The sequence below is a fragment of the Lethenteron reissneri genome, unplaced genomic scaffold (genome assembly GCF_015708825.2).
Source record: "Lethenteron reissneri isolate LAM-NWPU_2019-01 unplaced genomic scaffold, ASM1570882v1 scaffold_158, whole genome shotgun sequence".
Lineage (NCBI taxonomy): Eukaryota > Metazoa > Chordata > Hyperoartia > Petromyzontiformes > Petromyzontidae > Lethenteron > Lethenteron reissneri.
Window position 1 is genome coordinate 16,202 of NW_026891311.1, and position 23,059 is coordinate 39,260.

Consider the following 23,059-nt stretch of genomic DNA (forward strand, 5'->3'; position numbering starts at 1 on the left):
TCCGTAGACACCCCCTCAGCACTCACGATGTGCCCCAAATAACGGACGGACCGTTGCAGTAGGTGACATTTCTTTGGTTTAAATTTCAAGTTCGCGGAGCGCATCCTCGCGAACACCGTCTCCAGCCGCCTTAAATGTTCATCAAATGTGCGGCTGAAGACGATAATATCGTCCAAATATATGAGACATGTCTCCCACTGCAACCCCGTCAAAACGAGCTCCATGAGCCTTTGAAATGTGGCAGGGGCCGCATTCAGCCCCATCGGAAGGCAGTTAAATTGAAACAACCCCTGCGGCGTACGGAATGCGGTCTTCTCCCGTGAGGGCTCGTCAAGGGGAAGCTGCCAAAATCCCGAAGAGAGGTCCAGTGTAGAGAAATACTTAGCCCCCGACAATGCGTCGAGGGAGTCGTCCATACGCGGCAGGGGATACGCATCTGCCACCGATATCTTATTCAATTTTCGAAAGTCAACACAGAATCGCAATTTGCCATCCTTTTTCTTAACCAAAACCACAGGCGCGCCCCATGGGCTGTTCGACGGCGATATAATATCCGCAGCCAACATATCCTCCACTGCCCCCCGAACGTGTTCTCGCTCGGCGGGACTCATTCGGTGCGAATTCAACCGAATAGGGGCAGCGTCGCCTGTATCAATGTGATGGTGAAGCAACGAGGTGCGTCCCAAATCCAAATCATTGGAGCTGAACACATCGGAATACGTCAATAACAATTTATGAAGCGCACCCCGTTGATCCACAGACAGGGAAGAATTTCCGTCACATAAGCTAGCAATCCAGCGGTCATCCGAAGCCACAGGCTCGGAAACACCAGCAACCACTCCCTGGCTATGCGAACAATCGTGAGCCGTAAATGCCGTGGTGGCATGTGCCACAACCGTGCCGGCTGGGACGCAAACATTTTCAGTACCCGCATTGAGCACCTGCAAAAACGGTAATTGATCTGGCCGGACGATGGTCTGCGCTCCGACCAGCGCCAACCCGGCCGTTATCGAGGCTGAAGGTGACAACAAGATCCCAACCGCTCCCAGCCGACCAGGCAGGGGCTTCCGATACCGCAGGGGAATAAGCATCTGTGAACCAGGTGGAATGTCAACAGATGCCACGTATACCGACTTCGTAGGGTCCCAACCCAGAGCGCCACCCTCTGCGACGGGCCCCCCTGTCCACGCCGCGACTTGTTTCCATCGTCGTAGGTTGAATTGTGCATCCAGACATTTCGCCGCCGCCCGGGAGGTGAGCTTCTCATGCCCGCACACCGGCATGGGAATCCCAAGATCCCGCGACGGCTCGAGCAGGTCAGGTGTTGTATCTGGATACGCGGCCATAGCCAAATCAAGCACTGCACCCCTGTACGCCACAGGCGACTCCTCGGGCGCTCGTTGTCGTTGAGCGAATCGCTGATGCGCGTCGTCAGGTGGCTCGTAGGCGTCGGCCATTTCTTGAAAAACTCCGTATAATGTCCTCTTCTTCTCGGCCTTAATGGAGCGAAAAAAACGAACAGATTCGTCGTCCAGAAGAGTCGGCAACACTTCTAAGGCCTCAGCATCGGTCCATCTCGCAGAACGGACCGCCGCCAAAAATCTGCAGGCGAAAGCGCTCCAGTCGCCCCCAATGGCGAATTCTTTGACCGTGGTGAGATGGCGACTCCGACTTCGCTTTACTCCGCCCTCCGCCGATGGTTCCTCCGGAGGCAAATTCAAAATGGCGTCGAACCGCGGCGTGGTCAAGATGGCGGTTTCCCGCCGCGGAACGCGCAAGATGGCGGCCTCCTGCCGCGTGGCCAATGGCGCCGGGAGTGAAGATACCGTGGCGGCCTGTGGAGCACTCTCCGCTCTCTCCGTCGCCGTCCTTGGGGTGACGAGATGACACAATTGGCCCAGGGCGTCCTTGAGAGTCTCCAGTTGCTCCGCCACCTGCAGCCATCGCAGATCAGCGTCTGATGTTGTCGGCGGCCCTGACACTGTGGCTACATCTTCAACTCCCGTCCCCGCACTCGTTTCAGCAGGGCTCTCCTCCACCACCCCGGCAGGATCCATGTTTGGAGGGAAGTCTTCGTCTTCGGACGAAGAAGCCGATGCTGGCGCTGGAACATTTTTCTTTCTCACTTGTTTCGACATGCCGTTGCACTTCCGACACCAATGTAATAAAGGACTCGACCACGAAGTCTGGCTTGGTGTCCTTTATTCGGTTCTTCTCTCGCAACCCACACGGCTGTCCTTCTATAAGACTTCTATACCGACACTGATACTGCTCTCCTGCAGTTTCTCCTCTCGTCGTTCTCTCAGCCTCTCTCTCTCCTCTCGTCGCTCTCGTAGCCTCTCCCTCACACACAGCCTCGCCGGCTGTGTTCCCCGCAGCTCCTCGTCCGCCTTCTCTCCAGCAGCCCCACCGCTGTCTTCTCTCGCAGCTCCGCTGGCTGCTCCCTTAGCTGGCCACCGCTGGCCGCTGCTGCCACCCCTTCTGGCTTTGCCCACGTGGCCTTACTCTGGTCCAGTCCCACTCGTTCTCCCTTCCTCTTCCGGTCTCCTCCCTTAAGAACCTTAACCTTGCTCCCACGTCACCTAACTCCACCTCTCCGTGACGTCACATCCGGGAGGTCGCCCGCGCCCGCATTACACATACACTCACTCACACTCGTACACTCACTCACTCACACATACATACACTCACTCACACAGACACTCACTCACTCACACATACATACATACACTCACGCACACGGACACTCACGCACTCACACGTACACTCACAGACTCACTCACACGTACACTCACTCACGCACACAGACATAAATACACTCACTCACACTCGTACACTCACTCACACTCACTCACTCACACAGACACTCACTCACTCACACATACATACACTCACGTACACGCACTCACACTCACTCACACATACACTCACTCACTCACACTCACTCACTCACACGTACACTCACTCACTCACACATACATACACTCACTCACACTCGTACACTCACTCACTCACACTCACTGACTCACACAGACACTCACTCACTCACACATACATACACTCACGTACACGCACTCACACTCACTCACACATACACTCACTCACTCACACTCACTCACTCACACGTACACTCACTCACTCACACATACATACACTCACTCACACTCGTACACTCACTCACTCACACATACATACACTCACTCACTCACACATACATACACTCACTCACTCACACACTCGTACACTCACTCACACACACAGACATACATACACTCACTCACACTCGTACACTCACTCACTCACACATACATACACTCACTCACACTCGTACACTCACTCACTCACACTCACTGACTCACACAGACACTCACTCACTCACACATACATACACTCACGTACACGCACTCACACTCACTCACACATACACTCACTCACTCACACTCACTCACTCACACGTACACTCACTCACTCACACATACATACACTCACTCACACTCGTACACTCACTCACTCACACATACATACACTCACTCACTCACACATACATACACTCACTCACTCACACACTCGTACACTCACTCACACACACAGACATACATACACTCACTCACACTCGTACACTCACTCACTCACACATACATACACTCACTCACACAGACACTCACTCACACATACATACATACATACACTCACTCACACTCGTACACTCACTCACTCACACGTACACTCACTCACACGTACACTCACTCACTCACACAGACACTCACTCACTCACACAGACACTCACTCACACACTCACTCACACGTACACTCACTCACTCACACAGACACTCACTCACTCACACAGACACTCACTCACACACAAGTACACTCACTCACACGTACACTCACTCATGCACACAGACACTCACTCACTCACACGTACACTCACTCACGCACTCACACGTACACTCACGTGTGAGTGCGTGATGGTGGCGGAGGTGGTGGTGGAGGTGGTGGTGGAGATGGTGGTGGTGGAGGTGGAGGTGGTGGTGGAGGTGGTGGTGGAGGTGGACGTAGTAGGGACGGTGGTGGTGGAGGTAGTATGGACGGCGGTGGTGGTGGTTGTAGTGGAGGTTGTAGGGACGGTGGTGGAAGTGGTGGTGGTGGTGGAGGTGGTGGTGGAGGCGGTTGTGGTGGTGGTGGTGGTAGTAGGGACGGCGGTGGTGGTGGTTGAGGTGGTGGTGGTGGTGGAGGTGGTGGAGGTGGAGGATGTGGTAGGGACGGCGGTGGTGGTGGTTGTAGTGGAGGTTGTAGGGACGGAGGTGGAGGTGGTGGTGGTGGTGGTTGTGGAGGTGGTGGTGGAGGTAGTAGGGACGGTGGTGGTGGCGGTTGTAGAGACGGTGGTGGTGGAGGTAGTAGGGACAGTGGTGGTGGTGGTGGCGGTTGTAGAGACGGTGGTGGTGGAGGTAGTAGGGACGGTGGTGGTGGTGGTGGTGGTGGTGGTAGTTGTAGTGAAGGTAGTAGGGACGGTGGTGGTGGTGGTGGTTGTAATGGAGGTGGTGGAGGCAGTTGTAGTGGTAGTGGTGGTGGCGGCGACTAGCAGCACTTGCGCCTACACCGTTCGAGGCTACACGGCGGGGTGTGTGACCTCCGCCTTTTGTTCGCGACCCAGCAGAAGTCGTCCACGACCAAGCCACGTCGTCCTTCTGCCCGCACGCGACCCCTCGTGACCCTGTCGCAAATCATCTCAGAGTCGGAGACGTCCGATTCAAAGGGTCCGTCGGCGTCGGCGGCGGCGGTGGAGGACGCAGACTGGCGGCCGCAGCGAAGTGGCGGCGCAGTGCCGGGGGTGGCAGCCAGACCCGCGCTGCAGCGACGCAGCAAGAACACTACGGCCTCCAGGGTGAGCGCACGCACACGCACAGTCACGTACACTCACGTACAGTCACGTACACGCACGCACACGTACAGTCACGTGCGTACAGTCATGTACACGCACGTGCGTACAGTCATGTACACGCACGTGCGTACAGTCATGTACACGCACGTACACTCACGTACAGTCACGTACACGCACGTACAGTCACGTACACGCGCGTACAGTCACGTATACGCGCGTACAGTCACGCGCGTACACGCACGTACAGTCACGTACACGCATGTACACGCACGTACAGTCACGTGCGTACAGTCATGTACACGCACGTGCGTACAGTCATGTACATGCACGTACAGTCACGCGCGTACACGCACGTACAGTCATGTACACGCACGTACAGTCACGCATGTACACGCACGTACAGTACACGTGCTACAACTGCTGCTGATACTGCTGCTACTTCAACTGCTGCTGATACTACTACTGTTGCTGCTACTACTGCTGCTGCTGCTACTACAACTGCTGCTGATACTACTACTACTGCTGCTGCTGCTGCTGCTGCTACTACTGCTACTACTGATGCTACTGTAGTAAGTATATATGGAGGCTTGACGACAGGATCGGAGGCACACTTATTTATTACACCAACACAGTTGTACAGGTCACTTGGCTACAGGGATTTCTCGACAGCTAACCCCTCTAACCTATACCAACTCCTCCACTACGGGACTAGGGGAGGCTATCTGTCCCAGCTTGGTTAAGCTGGGATCCCGGCTCCCTGAGTCACCAGACCAGCTTCGTCTGGGCTCTCGGGGCCACGCCACCGGCTTGCCCTGGTCGGCCCTTAGAAGGACAGCGAGCCAGGGGAGCTCCGGGGCCTATACTAGCAGGTCTTCGTTCTTCTCTGGTTAAAGCTGAGTCCCGACTCCCGAGCCTTTCGGCTCATCACCTTTTATAGGACTTGCCCCCAAGGGGGGGCCCGTGGGGGATGTACATGCGGACGTCGGTGCGAGCGCCACCCCTGTGTACGGCCGTAACCCCGCCCTTTGTGTTTGTTGGCCATCCGTGGCCATGCATAATCACACGACACCTTTCGTAGCCATGCGCAATTACACCTCTACATCACCCCCCCCTGTACAGCTCGCAGCCGTCCCTGGCTGCAAAAAAAATCTGAATAAAGGTGTATCCCTCACAAACCCCCGTGTGTGTGCCTCGCGTAAATTATTTCTAACAAGAACAAGAGAACCTTAACAGAACAACAAGAGGAAGAGAGAGAGAGAGAGAGGAAAAAAAAATATCCCGACGCGCCCTCCCTGAATAAGCACCCCAAAACCAACATATATATACACTCCGGACGCCACCCCTCCCATTGTCCGCAAGGCCCCCCAACGGCCGACCTCACAACACCCTTTCCATTGTCCGCAAGGCCCCCCAACGGCCGACCTCACAACACCCTCTCCATTGTCCGCAAGGCCCCCCAACGGCCGACCTCACAACAGTCTGCGCGTTTTGGCGCGCGTTCTCGCGGCGGGCCCGTCACAAGGGCCCGTCCTGGCACGCTCAGTGAAGGTTGTTGACGGTCCGGGTGCCAGAGAGTCAGGCGTCGCTGCCGAGTGACCCCCGACCCCACCGGGAGGGGTTGGTGGGCGTGGGCCCGTCACTCCTGTTTCACCTGGGGATGGAACAGTTGGCGTCAGGTTAGGCGAGTGCAGCGACGACGGGGAGTCGGCGACACCCTCACACGTTTGGCCATGCGTGTGTGTGTGTGAACCACGGGGCGGCGCGACAAATGGTTTTAACCTTGAGGGGTGCACATACCACCGGCGCCTCCCCCATTTGACGCGAACACATTGCGGCCGCAAAACCTGCACGACCTCCACTGGCCCCCGCCACGGCCGTACCAATTTCGACGAGGTTGCCAGCGGCACCTGAGGACAGTGCAACCACGCCCTGTCCCCTGGTTCCCATTTGACCACCTGCACCCGCCCCAACCGAAGCCTCTCGCTCGCCTTCTGGCGGAGTTCAGAATTTTGCACGGCCGCTTCCCGCGCCTCAGACAATTGAGCGATGTTAAATTTAACGTGTTCGGACAAATTAGACTTCGCCGGGAGCGCCGAGAGCTTCAGCTGGGTCGCCACAGGGGGGTTAACTTTGCGCCCATACATTAAAAAGAAAGGGGAAAATCCGGTGGCCGCATGAGGAGCCATTCTGTAGGCCTGCAACACACCGGCTATGCGGAGGTCCCAATCCGTCTGGGATACCGACACCTGCTGGGACAGCATGGACGTGATGATCCGATGCAGCCGTTCCACCATCCCGTCAGTTTGTGGGTGATACGGAGAGGTCCGAACCTTCTCCGTACCCAAGAGGTCGCACACCTCACGTAGGAGTTTACCAGAAAAATTCCTACCCTGGTCAGTAAGCAGCCGTTCCGGAGCACCCTTGTCGAGGACATAGCCCTGGACAAAGGCCTCCGCGATGGCTGCTGCCGACTGGTTCGCCAGGGGCCAGGCCATAGGTCATCTCGTGAAGTATTCAACCCCCGTTAGTAAATACCTATTGCCCCTGGGCGTAGCGGGAAATGGGCCAAGTATGTCCAGAGCGACGAGCTCGTTAACCCGGGAAACTTTTATGGACTGCAGCGGAGGGTTGGACCCCCTAGCAGGTGGCTTCCTCTGCGCGCATTGCGTGCATGACCCCAAGAGATCCCCCACGTCCTTTTCCATGCCCGGCCAGAAGAAATCTAGCTGGAGCGTGGCAAAGGTCTTATGAATCCCCAAGTGCAGAAGCCGCTCATGAACAGCCCATACCACCTTACCCCTTAAAGCAGCAGGCACCACGAGCCGCTGGCGCCGGGTTTTACCATCCCAGTGCATTAAAAGTCCCTGGAACAACCCCCACGAGTCAACGTTTTCCACCCCCTGGCCAACCCCCCCGGCGCGACGGCGCAGAGCGAGGAGGGAGGTGTCCTCCATTTGGAGGCGACCCCATTCCGCGACCGACAACCCCAGCAACGAATCCCTCCCTTCTTGCTCAATAGGACCCGAAACCGAAGGTGCATCGGCAGCGGCCACGAGGACCGACTCGGTGGTGACGTTCGGAGGCCTACAACGCCCCGAACCCAAGAGGCACGCGCACTCTGAAGTGGGTGGCAATCGCGACAGGGCGTCAGCGTTCGTGTGGCGGAGACCCTTACGATATGTGGTGACAAAGTCATAGTCTTGGAGAATCTCCAACCATCGAGACAACTGGCCCGATGGTTGTTGAACCCGCAGGGCGTATTGTAGGGCCGCATGATCTGTACGGACGGTGAACCGCCGACCGTACAGATACGGGCGGTACTGCTGAATGAAATAAACAATCGCCAATAATTCCCGACGGGTAACGCAGTACCGCTGTTCGGCTGGAGACAGTACCCGACTACCGTAAGCCACCACATGCTCTACGCCCCCAATGAGCTGGGACAGCACGCCCCCGATGCCCGTGTTACTTGCATCTGTATCGAGCAAGAAGGGTTGTGAAAAATCCGGGTAATTCAACGGCGGAGCTCCCACCAAAGCATTTCTGAGGGCGCGAAAAGCAGCCTCCTCCTCCGGCCCCCAATGAAACCTGACTCCCTTGGACGTCAAGGCATGCAATGGTTTCGCAATCGTAGCGAAGTCAGCCACAAATCGCCGATAATACGACGCGAACCCAATGAAACTCCTGACCTCTCCCACAGAGGTGGGAGTCGGCCAGGAGCCGACGCATTCCGTTTTGGCGGGATCAGTGGATATCCCCGAGCGCCCAACAATGTGACCCAAATATCGCACCGATTCGCGGAGTAAATGGCACTTCTGTGGTTTAAATTTCAAATTGGCAGCCCGCATTTTGAGAAAAACAGCACGCAACCTCTGGAGGTGTTCCTCGAAGGATTTGCTAAAGACGATGACATCGTCTAAGTAAATCAAACAGGAATCCCATTGCAAACCTGCCAAGACCAATTCCATTAACCGCTGAAAAGTTGCCGGCGCAGAATGTAAACCCATCGGCAAGCGGTTAAATTGGAAGAGGCCCTGCGGTGTACGAAAAGCAGTCTTAGGTTTCGATTCGTCATCCAGAGGAAGCTGCCAGAATCCAGATAGCAAATCAAGGGTGGAAAAGAATCGCGCACCGGCCAAGGCGTCGAGCGACTCATCCATCCGAGGAAGCGGGTACGCATCTGCCACAGAGATTTTGTTGAGACGCCGAAAGTCAACACAATCTCAGTGAGCCGTCGTGTTTTTTCACCAAAACGATCGGCGCGCCCCACGGGCTGTTGGAAGGGGAAATGATATCGGCGGCTAGCATGTCATCAACAGCCGATTTGACATGATCCTTTTCGGCGGGACTCAACCGAAAGGGATTTTGGCGGATTGGCGCGGTGTCACCCGTGTCAATATGGTGTCGCAGCAATTTTGTACAACCAATATCAAATTTGTGTTGACTAAAAACGTCAGCAAATTCGCTCAGGAGAACTCGCAGCTGCGCGCGCTGCGAGTCAGACAGGTCCACTGAACCCGCGCAAAGCGCATCCAGCCATCCGTCATCACAGTCCGAATGCGGTCGCGACGGAGGATCGGTGGATACCTGACCCACGAGTGGTTCCTCATAGGGCACCGGCGTTGCGTGTGCAAGCACGGTCCCTTGAGGAACCACGGCCGTTCGCGATCCCACATTAAGGACTGCAATGAAGGGGTCCCCATCCCCTCTCACCATAGTCTGAGCCGCGAGCAAATCGGGTCCATTGACCCCGGCCCGAGATGGACCCAACAAGACCCCCCGATCCGCAACCCCTGCATCAAACGGCCGACGCAACCTAAGAGGGACGAGCATCTGAGCCCCCGGAGGCACGCGCACAGTTTTTGTGACGAGCGCCTGCACGGTGGCAAACGCCCGACGCTCCGTGGTGGGGGAAGACAGAAATGTAACGCGTCGGCCCGATGGGAGCTCAATGCACCCTTGGTCAATAAGGATACGGATGGGCATTTTGGCCAGAAAATCCGTCCCCAACAGGCACGGAACCGCGAGTGAGGAGGAAACCAAAACAGGGCCGGATAATTTAATGTCCCCAATGCAGATAGTGGCGCGGATTTGGCCAATAATGCCCAGAGAGCCCCCGTTAGCGGCATAGCACGGCACGTCAACAGGGAGCAAGGGACGACTTTGAACGGGAAGGATGTTATAAATTAAATCAGATATAATGGTCGCCGATGCCCCTGTGTCAATTAAAATCCGCACCTCTACCCCATCAATGTGACCGACGACGACCGATGATCCCGCCGACGCAGCAACGACACGATGGGCGAGCTCCGACCACTGACCCGGTTGGAGCGCTCGCCGCATTACCGAACAATCGCGCGCGACGGACGGGGAATTTGGAGCCCTGTTTAGTTGAGCGCGTGAGTGTGTGTCGGATGTGTGCGTGGGCCAAACGTGTGAGGTGCCGCGACTCGCCGTATTTCTCTGCTGGAGCTTGGGAGGAGACGGCGTGGCGTCCTGACGAGGTGTCGCCCCGCGCTGACGGGGAGCCCGGCATCCTGACGCAACGTGGCCTTGCAGGCCACAGTTGTAGCAGCGTGTGAGCGCCCCAGATGACCTGGGCTGCTCCTGGCGGCTCGGTCCATTCCGAGCCTGCGGTGCCGCCGATCTCCATTCCCCTCGCCGCTCCACCCCGCAGACCTCCTCCGATGGGAGGGCGGTGGTCGCCATGGCATGGCCGGCCGCCCCCTTTGCCGCCTTCCGACGCAGGGACCGCAAGCCCCCGTGGATGTGGCGCGCGACCAGCAGGGACGACATCTCCGCGTCGTCCTGAGCCAGGACGTTGACGTCCAGCTCGTCAGCGAGTAGCAGCAGCTTCTCAGCCACCATGGCATCCACTCCTTCCTCGTCCATCCTTGGGAAAGCAGCCTTCGCCAGAGCCAGGAGAGCCGTCCGGAAGGCCAGGGGTGACTCGTTGGCGCCCCGACTCCGATCGTGGAACAGCTGCCTGCAGTCCGAAGGCGGCCCATAGACGGCTGACAGCAGCTGCAACGCCAGGTGTAGAGTGGCGCGCTTTGCCCTCGGCGCCGAGGTGAGGGTAGCCAGGGCGTCGTTGTCCAGCATCGCTGGCAGCGCGCGTAGAGCCTCGGCGTCCGACCAGTTCGCCATCTCTTGATGAGCGATGAACCGCCTCTTGAAGCCGCCCCAGTCTCCGTCAGCGCCGACAAATTCTTTAAGAGGCGGCAGACGCTGTTGTAAGGCGGCGTCCGTGGCCGCAGAACGCTCTCCGTCGCTCCCCGCCGATGATACAGTGTGGGCGGGCCGTGCACATGGCATCGCCGGTCGCTCTGATGTTGACACGCCGGCCGGCGTTGATGATGTCACGGCTTGTGCTTGGCGCTCAGCAGACACGTGACGCGGGCCGGCCCCGCCCTCCGCTCGTACTGTAGAGATGGCGGGAAATTTGACCGCGAGCCGCGTCGGGGTGGCGGGAAACGTCGCCCCGCGCCGGCTGCCGTCGTCGACCCGCGCTGCTCCTCCAGCCCCCAGCCGCGTGATCTCCTCCAACGCGGCGGCCGCGGCGTAAAACAGGTCCGCCAGGCGGGAGTGGGCCAGCCGGAGTCCTTCGGCCGACGCATCCCCCTCCTCCCATCGTAGCGGCGCGGGCGCACTCGGCCCCGGCTGCTCCGACTCGACCACGGCCACCACTGGTGGAGACTCGGCCGCGGCGTCTTCCATCTCCGACTCCCTGGTACGTGTCGTCCCTCGTGTGTCCATCGTTGGACGTTTACTTCTGACCCCAGATGTAGTAAGTATATATGGAGGCTTGACGACAGGATCGGAGGCACACTTATTTATTACACCAACACAGTTGTACAGGTCACTTGGCTACAGGGATTTCTCGACAGCTAACCCCTCTAACCTATACCAACTCCTCCACTACGGGACTAGGGGAGGCTATCTGTCCCAGCTTGGTTAAGCTGGGATCCCGGCTCCCTGAGTCACCAGACCAGCTTCGTCTGGGCTCTCGGGGCCACGCCACCGGCTTGCCCTGGTCGGCCCTTAGAAGGACAGCGAGCCAGGGGAGCTCCGGGGCCTATACTAGCAGGTCTTCGTTCTTCTCTGGTTAAAGCTGAGTCCCGACTCCCGAGCCTTTCGGCTCATCACCTTTTATAGGACTTGCCCAAAGGGGGGGCCCGTGGGGGATGTACATGCGGACGTCGGTGCGAGCGCCACCCCTGTGTACGGCCGTAACCCCGCCCTTTGTGTTTGTTGGCCATCCGTGGCCATGCATAATCACACGACACCTTTCGTAGCCATGCGCAATTACACCTCTACACTACTGCTGCTGCTACTACTGCTACTACTGATGCTACTACTGCTGCTACTACTGCTACTACTGCTGCTACTACTGCTGCTACTACTACTGCTGCTATTACTGCTACTACTACTACTGCTGCTACTACTGCTACTACTGCTGCTACTACTGCTGCTACTACTACTACTACTGCTGCTACTGCTGCTACTGCTGCTACTACTGCTACTACTAAGCGTGGTTGTGGTGGTGGTGTCTCTGTGCTGTGTAGTGTCGCTGCAACGGGCGCTGTGCCACGCGGCAGTGCGGCTGTCAGCGGGCTGGCGTGGAGTGCTCGGCGCAGCGCTGCGGCTGTGAGCACGACAAGTGCACGAACCGCAGCCACGCGGTGAGGCCGGTGCAGCTGGAGGTGCAGCTGGGGGTGCAGCTGCAGGTGCAGCTGCAGATGCAGCTGGAGGCTGGGGGTGGAGCTGGTTGCTGGGGGTGGAGATGGGGGTGCAGCTGCAGGTGCAGCTGGTTGCTGGGGGTGGAGCTGTGGTAGTAGGGGTGGTGGTGGTGGTGGTTGTGGTAGTGGTGGTGGTTGTGGTGATAGGGGTGGTAGTGGTGGTAGGGGTGGTTGTGGTGATAGGGGTGGTAGTGGTGGTAGGGGTGGTTGTGGTAGTAGGGGTGGTGGTGGTGGTAGGGGTGGTAGTGGTAGTAGGGGTGGTGGTGGTGGTAGTAGGGGTGGTAGTGGTAGTAGGGGTGGTGGTGGTGGTAGTAGGGGTGGTGGTGGTGGTAGTAGGGGTGGTAGTGGTAGTAGGGGTGGTGGTGGTGGTAGTAGGGGTGGTAGTGGTAGTAGGGGTGGTTGTGGTAGTAGGGGTGGTAGTGGTAGTGGGGGTGGTAGTGGTAGTAGGGGTGGTGGTGGTAGTAGGGGTGGTGGTGGTAGTAGGTGTGGTGGTGGTAGTAGGTGTGGTGGTGGTAGTAGGTGTGGTGGTGGTAGTAGGGGTGGTAGTGGTAGTAGGGGTGGTAGTGGTAGTAGGGGTGGTAGTGGTAGTAGGGGTGGTTGTGGTAGTAGGGGTGGTGGTGGTAGTAGGGGTGGTAGTAGGGGTGGTGGTGGTAGTAGGGGTGGTTGTGGTAGTAGGGGTGGTGGTGGTAGTAGGGGTGGTAGTGGTAGTAGGGGTGGTAGTGGTAGTAGGGGTGGTGGTGGTAGTAGGGGTGGTGGTGGTAGTAGGGGTGGTAGTGGTAGTAGGGGTGGTAGTGGTAGTAGGGGTGGTGGTGGTAGTAGGGGTGGGGGTGGTAGTAGGGGTGGTGGTGGTAGTAGGGGTGGTGGTGGTAGTGGGGGTGGTGGTGGTAGTGGGGGTGGTGGTGGTAGTGGGGGTGGTAGTGGTAGTGGGGGTGGTGGTGGTAGTAGGGGTGGTAGTGGTGGTGGTGGTGGTAGTGGTGGTGGTAGTGGTAGTAGGGGTGGTGGTGGTAGTGGTGGTGGTGGTGGTGGTAGTGGTGGTGGTTGTGGTAGTGGGGGTGGTGGTGGTAGTGGGGGTGGTGGTGGTAGTAGGGGTGGTAGTGGTAGTAGGGGTGGTGGTTGTGGTAGTAGGGGTGGTAGTAGGGGTGGTCGTGGTTGTAGGGGTGGTAGTGGTAGTAGGGGTGGTGGTGGTAGTAGGGGTGGTGGTGGTAGTAGGGGTGGTGGTGGTAGTAGGGGTGGTGGTGGTAGTGTAGAGGTGTAATTGTGCATGGCCACGGATGTAGAGGTGTAATTGTGCATGGCCACGGATGGCTAACAAACACAAGGGGCGGGGTTAGGGCCGTACACAGGGGAGGTGCTCACACCGACGTCCGCACCTGCATCCCCCACGGGCCCCTCTCGGGGGCCGAGTCCTATAAAAGGTGGTGAGCCGGAGGGCTCGAGGTCGAGATCAGCTTTAACCAGCGAAGACGGAAGACCAGCTAGAATAGGCCCCAGAGCTCCCCTGGCTCGCTGTCCTTATCAGGGCCGACCAGGGCAAGCCGGTGGCGTGGCCCCGAGAGCCCAGACTGACGAGCCGGTCTGGAGACTCAGGGTGCCGGGATCCCAGCTTGACCAGGGCTGGGATAGATAGCCTCCCCTAGCTCCGTAGTGGAGGACTTGGGCGTAGGTTAGCGGGGTTAGATGTTGTGTATCCCTGTAGCCAAGTGAAGGGGACGATACCCCCTTAAGTACTGTGTGTACCCGTTACTGTGCACAAGTTGGTGTAATAAATAAGTGTGCCTCCGACCCTGTCGTCAAGCCTCCTAAATACTTACTACAGTAGTAGGGGTGGTGGTGGTAGTAGGGGTGGTGGTGGTAGTAGGGGTGGTGGTGGTAGTAGGGGTGGTGGTGGTAGTAGGGGTGTGTGACCTCCGCCTTTTGTTCGCGACCCAGCAGAAGTCGTCCACGGCCAAGCCACGTCGTCCTTCTGCCCGCACGCGAGCCCTCGTGACCCTGTCGCAAATCATCTCCGAGTCGGAGACGTCCGATTCGGAGGGTCCGTCGGCGTCGGCGGCGGCGGTGGAGGACGCAGACTGGCGGCCGAAGCCAAGTGGCGGCGCAGTGCCGGGGGTGGCAGCCAGACCCGCGCTGCAGCGACGCAGCAAGAACGCTACGGCCTCCAGGGTGAGCGCACGCACACGCACAGTCACGTACACTCACGTACAGTCACGTACACGCACGCACACGTACAGTCACGTGCGTACAGTCATGTACACGCACGTGCGTACAGTCATGTACACGCACGTGCGTACAGTCATGTACACGCACGCGCGTACAGTCACGTACACGCACGCGCGTACAGTCACGTACACGCGCGTACAGTCACGTACACGCGCGTACAGTCGCGTACAGTCACGTACACGCGCGTACAGTCACGCGCGTACACGCACATACAGTCATGTACACGCATGTACACGCACGTACAGTACACGTGCTACAACTGCTGCTGATACTGCTGCTACTACAACTGCTGCTGATACTACTACTGTTGCTGCTACTACTGTTGCTGCTGCTACTACAACTGCTGCTGATACTACTGCTGCTGATACTACTACTACTGATGCTACTACTACTACTGCTGCTGCTACTGCTACTACTGCTGCTACTACTACTGCTGCTGCTGCTACTGCTGCTACTACTGCTGCTACTGCTGCTACTACTGCTACTACTGCTGCTACTACTGCTGCTACTACTACTGCTGCTACTAAGCGTGGTTGTGGTGGTGGTGTCTCTGTGCTGTGCAGTGTCGCTGTACCGGACGCTGTGCCACGCGGCAGTGCGGCTGTCAGCGGGCTGGCGTGAAGTGCTCGGAGCAGCGCTGCGGCTGCGAGCACGACAAATGCACGAACCGCAGCCACGCGGTGAGGCCGGTGCAGGTGCAGCTGGGGGTGCAGCTGGAGGCTGGGGGTGGAGCTGGTTGCTGGGGGTGGAGCTGTGGTAGTAGGGGTGGTGGTGGTGGTGGTTGTGGTAGTGGTGGTGGTTGTGGTGATAGGGGTGGTAGTGGTAGTAGGGGTGGTTGTGGTAGTAGGGGTGGTAGTGGTGGTAGTAGGGGTGGTAGTGGTAGTGGGGGTGGTGGTGGTAGTGGGGGTGGTGGTGGTAGTGGGGGTGGTGGTGGTAGTGGGGGTGGTGGTGGTAGTGGTAGTAGGGGTGGTGGTGGTAGTGGGGGTGGTGGTGGTAGTGGTGGTGGTGGTGGTGGTAGTGGGGGTGGTGGTGGTAGTGGGGGTGGTGGTGGTAGTGGGGGTGGTGGTGGTAGTAGGGGTGGTAGTGGTAGTGGGGGTGGTGGTGGTAGTAGTGGTGGTGGTGGTGGTAGTAGGGGTGGTTGTGGTAGTAGGGGTGGTGGTGGTAGTGGTGGTGGTTGTGGTAGTAGGGGTGGTGGTTGTGGTAGTAGGGGTGGTGGTGGTAGTAGTGGTGGTAGTGGTAGTGGGGGTGGTAGTGGTAGTAGGGGTGGTGGTTGTGGTAGTAGGGGTGGTGGTGGTAGTAGTGGTGGTAGTGGTAGTGGGGGTGGTGGTGGTAGTAGGGGTGGTGGTGGTAGTAGGGGTGGTGGTGGTAGTGGGGGTGGTGGTGGTAGTGGGGGTGGTGGTGGTAGTGGGGGTGGTGGTGGTAGTGGGGGTGGTGGTGGTAGTGGTAGTAGGGGTGGTGGTGGTAGTGGGGGTGGTGGTGGTAGTGGTAGTAGGGGTGGTGGTGGTAGTGGTAGTAGGGGTGGTGGTGGTGGTGGTAGTGGTAGTAGGGGTGGTGGTGAAACTCGTCACGGTGAATCTGAACCCACGCCGTGTGCCCAGGGAGTCGAGGTGTCGTCGGAGAAACTGGAGACCTCCTCCTCCTTGTCGGACGACTCCTCCTCCTTCAAGAGGGACGACTCCTTCAAGAGGGACGAGCCGCCGTTCGCCACTAAGTGGCAGTGACGACGCTTGTGCCAGGCTAGGTGCACGTTAAGGCCATCATGTGACGTGTCGAACGCCCCTCGCCGGCAGGAGGTCACGGGGCAGACCCAGCTGGTGCCACGGGTCGACTGAGATGACTGGCTGATGCACCAGCTGTGCCAGGCTAGGTGCAGGAGGTCACGGGGCAGACCCAGCTGGTGCCACGGGTCGACTGAGATGACTGGCCGATGCACCACCTGTGCCAGGCTAGGTGCAGGAGGTCACGTGGCAGACCCAGCAGGTGCCACGGGTCGACTGAGATGACTGGCTGATGCACCAGCTGTGCCAGGCTAGGTGCAGGAGGTCACGGGGCAGACCCAGCTGGTGCCACGGGTCGACTGACCGAGATGACCGGCTTATGCACCAACTGTGCCAGGCTAGGTGCAGGAGGTCACGGGGCAGACCCAGCGGGTGCCACGGGTCGACTGACCGAGATGACCGGCTTATGCACCAACTGTGCCAGGCTAGGTGCAGGAGGTCATGGGGCAGACCCAGCTGGTGCCACGGGTTGACTGACCGAGACGACCACCCGATGCACCAGCTGTGCCCCCCACTGTGCCAGGCTAGGTGCACGCAAAAGACAAAGATCCCCTGTATAGCAGTCACGAAAGCTTTACATCGAAATTTGCGAGAACTTTGTTGTGGCTGTTGTTGGTAATGGTTCGTACGACGATGACGATGCTTGCTGCTGCTGCTGCTTAGTTGAGTTGACTCAGCAAGCGGTGGCGGTGGTGATGGTGGTGGTCAACGTCGCACTGTGTGTGTGTCTGTCTCTTTGTGTGTGTGTCTGTCTCTCTGTGTGTGTCTGTCTGTGTGTGAATGTGTCTGTCTGTGTGTGAATGTGTCTGTCTGTCTGTGTGTGTGTGTGTCTATGTGTGTGTGTATCTCTGTGTGCGTCTGTCTCTGTGTGTGTCTGTCTCTGTGTGTATCTTTGTGTGTGTCTGTCTCTGTGTGTGTGTGTATCTTTGTGTGTGTCTGTCTCTGTGTGTGTGTCTGTCTCTCTGTGTGTGTCTGTCTCTGTGTGTGTGTGTGTGTCTCTGTGTGTGTGTGTGTGTCTCTGTGTGTGTGTGTCTGTCTCTCTGTGTGTGTCTCTGTGTGTGTGTGTGTGTATCTTTGTGTGTGTCTGTCTCTGTGTGTGTGTGTCTGTCTCTGTGTGTGTGTGTCTGTCTCTGTGTGTGTGTGTCTGTCTCTGTGTGTGTGTGTCTGTCTCTGTGTGTGTGTGTCTGTCTCTGTGTGTGTGTGTATGTCCGTCGACTTGATGGTTGTGTGACGATGATGATGATTTTGGTGAATGCACTGAGCCGGTTCGGATGGATTTTGAGTTCCACGGTTCAGCCACCCGTGACGGATTTTACCAGCAGGCAAGATTGTCCAGGTGTGTAGTGCGTGTGTGGTGTGTGGTGTGGTGTGTCTATTGTGTGTGTGTGTGTCTGTGTGTTGTGTGCTGTGTGTGGAGTGTCTAGCGTGTGTGTGTGTGATGCGTGTGTCATGTGTGTGGTGCGTTGTGTGTGTGGTTGCGTTGTGTGTGTGTTGTGTGTGGGTGGTGCGATGTGGTTGCGTGGTGTGTGTGTGTTGTGTGTGTGGTGCGGTGTGTGTGTGTTGTGTGTGTGGTGCGGTGTGTGTGTGCTGTGTGTGTGGTGCGGTGTCTGTGCGTTGTGTGTGTGTGGTGCGTTGTGTGTGTGTGGTGCGTTGTGTGTGTGTGTGTGTGGTGCGTTGTGTGTGTGGTTGCGTTGGGTGTGTCTCTTCAATGATGTGTGTGTCTCTAAGTATGAATGTACCTATTGTCATTTTAACACAGACGCTTTCGCTACCAATGTCATCCGTAATTGAGGTTGTTTTTTTTTTTGGGGGGGGGGGGGGGGGGTGTGTGGGGGGTGTTAGATCGTGTAAGTAGATGAATGTGTCGTTAAACCCGCCACCACCCGCCACAGCCACCCAGGAAACGTGAGTGTCGTGTGAACAGAAGGGGGCCAGGTCGTCACGAGCACAGCGCACAGCGGTTGTGTTGCAGAGCAAAACCACATCAGTCTAGTGTAGTGTGTAGTGTATAGTGTAGTGTATAGTGTAGTGTAGTGTATAGTGTAGTATATAGTGTAGTGTAGAGTGTAGTGTAGTGTGGAGTGTGTAGTGTAGTGTAGTGTGTAGTGTATAGTGTAGTGTATAGTGTAGTGTGTAGTGTAGTGTGTAGTGTATAGTGTAGTGTAGTGTGTAGTATGTAGTGTGTAGTATGTAGTGTGTAGTGTGTAGTATGTAGTATAGTGTAGTGTACTAGTACAGCACTAGTGTATAGTGTACACACGACACTATACACTAGTGCTGTACTACTACACTACACTATACACTACTACACTATACACTACTACACTACACTATACACTACTACACTACACTATACACTACTACACCACACTACAAGCCACAACATTTGCCGTGACGTCTCGCCAGTTGCTGTACTAGTGACGAATTGACGTTTTGTTCGTGACAACCCTTCCTCTCGTTAGCTGTGTCGTGTGGTGGCGGGTTTAACAACACAACATTTATATATTCACGCGATCTAACACAACGCAAAAACCCTCTGTTATCGGACCGTTGTCGTGATTGTTGAATAAACATTTTTATAAGTTTTTTCGGTTGATTGAAATTTTATTAGAGAGCTGTGGATGAAGGAGAGAGCTGTGGATGAAGGAGAGAGCTGTGGGTGAAGGAGCTGTGGGTGAAGGAGAGAGCTGTGGGTGAAGGAGAGAGCTGTGGATGAAGGAGGGAAGCTGTGGATGAAGGAAGGAGCTGTGGATGAAGGAGGGAGCTGTGGATGATGGAGGGAGCTGTGGATGAAGGAGGGAGCTGTGGATGATGGAGGGAGCTGTGGATGAAGGAGAGAGCTGTGGGTGAAGGAGGGAGCTGTGGATGAAGGAGGGAGCTGTGGATGGAGAGAGCTGTGGGTGAAGGAGGGAGCTGTGGGTGAAGGAGAGAGCTGTGGGTGAAGGAGAGAGCTGTGGATGAAGGAGGGAGCTGTGGGTGAAGGAGGGAGCTGTGGGTGAAGGAGAGAGCTGTGGATGAAGGAGGGAGCTGTGGATGAAGGAGGGAGCTGTGGATGAAGGAGGGAGCTGTGGATGAAGGAGGGAGCTGCGGATGGAGGGAGCTGTGGATGGAGGGAGCTGTGGATGAAGGAGGGAGATGTGGATGAAGGAGAGAGCTGTGGATGGGAGGGAGCTGTGGGTGAAGGAGAGAGCTGTGGATGAAGGAGGGAGCTGTGGGTGAAAGAGGGAGCTGTGGATGAAGGAGAGAGCTGTGGATGAAGGAGAGAGTTGTGGATGAAGGACAGAGCTGTGGATGAAGGAGAGAGCTGTGGATGAAGGAGGGAGCTGTGGATGAAGGACAGAGCTGTGGATGAAGGAGAGAGCTGTGGATGAAGGAGGGAGCTGTGGATGAAGGAGGGAGCTGTGGGTGAAGGAGCTGTGGGTGAAGGAGAGAGCTGTGGGTGAAGGAGAGAGCTGTGGATGAATGAGAGAGCTGTGGATGAAGGAGGGAGCTGTGGATGAAGGAGGGAGCTGTGGATGAAGGAGAGAGCTGTGGATGAAGGAGAGAGCTGTGGGTGAAGGAGAGAGCTGTGGATGAAGGAGAGAGTTGTAGATGAAGGAGGGAGCTGTGGATGAAGGAGGGAGCTGTGAATGAAGGAGGGAGCTGTGGATGAAGGAGGGAGCTGTGGATGAAGGAGGGAGCTGTGGATGAAGGACAGAGCTGTGGATGAAGGAGAGAGCTGTGGATGAAGGAGGGAGCTGTGGATGAAGGACAGAGCTGTGGATGAAGGAGAGAGCTGTGGATGAAGGAGGGAGCTGTGGATGAAGGAGGGAGCTGTGGGTGAAGGAGCTGTGGGTGAAGGAGAGAGCTGTGGGTGAAGGAGAGAGCTGTGGATGAATGAGAGAGCTGTGGATGAAGGAGGGAGCTGTGGATGAAGGAGGGAGCTGTGGATGAAGGAGAGAGCTGTGGATGAAGGAGAGAGCTGTGGGTGAAGGAGAGAGCTGTGGATGAAGGAGAGAGTTGTAGATGAAGGAGGGAGCTGTGGATGAAGGAGGGAGCTGTGAATGAAGGAGGGAGCTGTGGATGAAGGAGGGAGCTGTGGATGAAGGAGGGAGCTGTGGATGAAGGAGAGAGCTGTGGATGAAGGAGAGAGCTGTGGGTGAAGGAGAGAGCTGTGGATGAAGGAGAGAGTTGTAGATGAAGGAGGGAGCTGTGGATGAAGGAGGGAGCTGTGAATGAAGGAGGGAGCTGTGGATGAAGGAGGGAGCTGTGGATGAAGGAGGGAGCTGTGGGTGAAGGAGGGAGCTGTGGATGAAGGAGAGAGCTGTGGGGAAAGGAGGGAGCTGTGGATGAAGGAGGGAGCTGTGGGGAAAGGAGGGAGCTGTGGATGAAGGAGAGAGCTGTGGATGAAGGAGGGAGCTGTGGATGGAGGGAGCTGTGGATGAAGGAGAGAGCTGTGGATGAAGGAGGGAACTGTGGGTGAAGGAGAGAGCTGTGGATGAAGGAGAGAGCTGTGGATGGGAGGGAGCTGTGGGTGAAGGAGAGAGCTGTGAATGAAGGAGGGAGCTGTGGGTGAAAGAGGGAGCTGTGGATGAAGGAGAGAGCTGTGGATGAAGGAGAGAGTTGTGGATGAAGGACAGAGCTGTGGATGAAGGAGAGAGCTGTGGATGAAGGAGGGAGCTGTGGATGAAGGAGGGAGCTGTGGGTGAAGGAGCTGTGGGTGAAGAAGAGAGCTGTGGGTGAAGGAGAGAGCTGTGGATGAATGAGAGAGCTGTGGATGAAGGAGGGAGCTGTGGATGAAGGAGGGAGCTGTGGATGAAGGAGAGAGCTGTGGATGAAGGAGAGAGCTGTAGATGAAGGAGGGAGCTGTGGATGAAAGAGAGAGCTGTGAATGAAGGAGGGAGCTGTGGATGAAGGAGAGAGATGTGGATGAAGGAGAGAGCTGTGGATGAAGGAGAGAGATGTGGATGAAGGAGAGAGTTGTGGATGAAGGAGAGAGCTGTGGATAAAGGAGGGAGCTGTGGATGAAGAAGGGAGCTGTGGATGAAGGAGAGAGCTGTGGTTGAAGGAGAGAGCTGTGGATGAAGGAGAGAGCTGTGGATGAAGGAGAGAGCTGTGGATGAAGGAGGGAGCTGTGGATGAAGGAGAGAGCTGTGGATGAAGGAGAGAGCTGTGGATGAAGGAGAGAGCTGTGGATGAAGGAGGGAGCTGTGGATGAAGGAGGGAGCTGTGGATGAAGGAGGGAGCTGTGGATGAAGGAGAGAGCTGTGGATGAAGGAGGGAGCTGTGGATGAAGGAGAGAGCTGTGGATGAAGGAGAGAGCTGTAGATGAAGGAGGAAGCTGTGGGTGAAGGAGAGAGCTGTGGATGAAGGAGAGAGCTGTGGGTGAAAGAGGGAGCTGTGGGTGAAAGAGGGAGCTGTGGATGAAGGAGAGAGTTGTGGATGAAGGACAGAGCTGTGGATTAAGGAGAGAGCTGTGGATGAAGGAGGGAGCTGTGGATGAAGGAGGGAGCTGTGGGTGAAGGAGCTGTGGGTGAAGGAGAGAGCTGTGGGTGAAGGAGAGAGCTGTGGATGAATGAGAGAGCTGTGGATGAAGGAGGGAGCTGTGGATGAAGGAGGGAGCTGTGGATGAAGGAGAGAGCTGTGGATGAAGGAGCTGTGGGTGAAGGAGAGAGCTGTGGGTGAAGGAGAGAGCTGTGGATGAATGAGAGAGCTGTGTATGAAGGAGAGAGCTGTGGGTGAAGGAGAGAGCTGTGGATGAAGGAGAGAGCTGTGGATGAAGGAGGGAGCTGTGGATGAAGGAGAGAGCTGTAGATGAAGGAGGGAGCTGTGGATGAAAGAGAGAGCTGTGGATGAAGGAGAGAGCTGTGGATGAAGGAGGGAGCTGTGAATGAAGGAGGGAGCTGTGGATGAAGGAGAGAGATGTGGATGAAGGAGAGAGCTGTGGATGAAGGAGAGAGCTGTGGATGAAGGAGAGAGATGTGGATGAAGGAGAGAGTTGTGGATGAAGGAGAGAGCTGTGGATGAAGGAGGGAGCTGTGGATGAAGGAGAGAGCTGTGGGTGAAGGAGAGAGCTGTGGATGAAGGAGGGAGCTGTGGATGAAGGAGAGAGCTGTGGATGAAGGAGAGAGCTGTGGGTGAAGGAGAGAGCTGTGGATGAAGGAGAGAGCTGTGGATGAAGGAGGGAGCTGTGGATGAAGGCGAGAGCTGTGGATGAAGGAGAGAGCTGTGGATGAAGGAGAGAGCTGTGGATGAAGGAGGGAGCTGTGGATGAAGGAGAGAGCTGTGGATGAAGGAGAGAGCTGTGGATGAAGGAGGGAGCTGTGGATGAAGGAGGGAGCTGTGGATGAAGGAGAGAGCTGTGGATGAAGGAGAGAGCTGTAGATGAAGGAGGGAGCTGTGGGTGAAGGAGAGAGCTGTGGATGAAGGAGGGAGCTGTGGATGGAGGGAGCTGTGGATGAAGG

At 56.8% G+C, this 23,059-nt stretch overlaps 1 protein-coding gene across 4 annotated transcripts in view; it reads left to right on the forward strand.

The window, feature by feature from the left end:
• The window catches only part of LOC133362692 (chromosome-associated kinesin KIF4-like), a 35,374-nt gene extending 16,173 nt beyond the window's left edge, over window positions 1-19,201 (forward strand). For 2 of the 4 annotated variants that reach the window (XM_061581611.1, XM_061581612.1), the window contains exons 8-12: window positions 4,658-4,885; window positions 12,448-12,564; window positions 14,554-14,781; window positions 15,402-15,518; window positions 16,437-19,201. In XM_061581611.1, the coding sequence (XP_061437595.1) occupies window positions 4,658-4,885; window positions 12,448-12,564; window positions 14,554-14,781; window positions 15,402-15,518; window positions 16,437-16,559 (813 nt within the window). In that variant the 3' untranslated portion in view covers window positions 16,560-19,201. The remainder of the gene's footprint in view (window positions 1-4,657; window positions 4,886-12,447; window positions 12,565-14,553; window positions 14,782-15,401; window positions 15,519-16,436) is intronic. The other 2 variants (XM_061581614.1, XM_061581613.1) reach the window with 2 other exon arrangements.
• The last annotated feature ends 3,858 nt before the right edge of the window (window positions 19,202-23,059 follow it).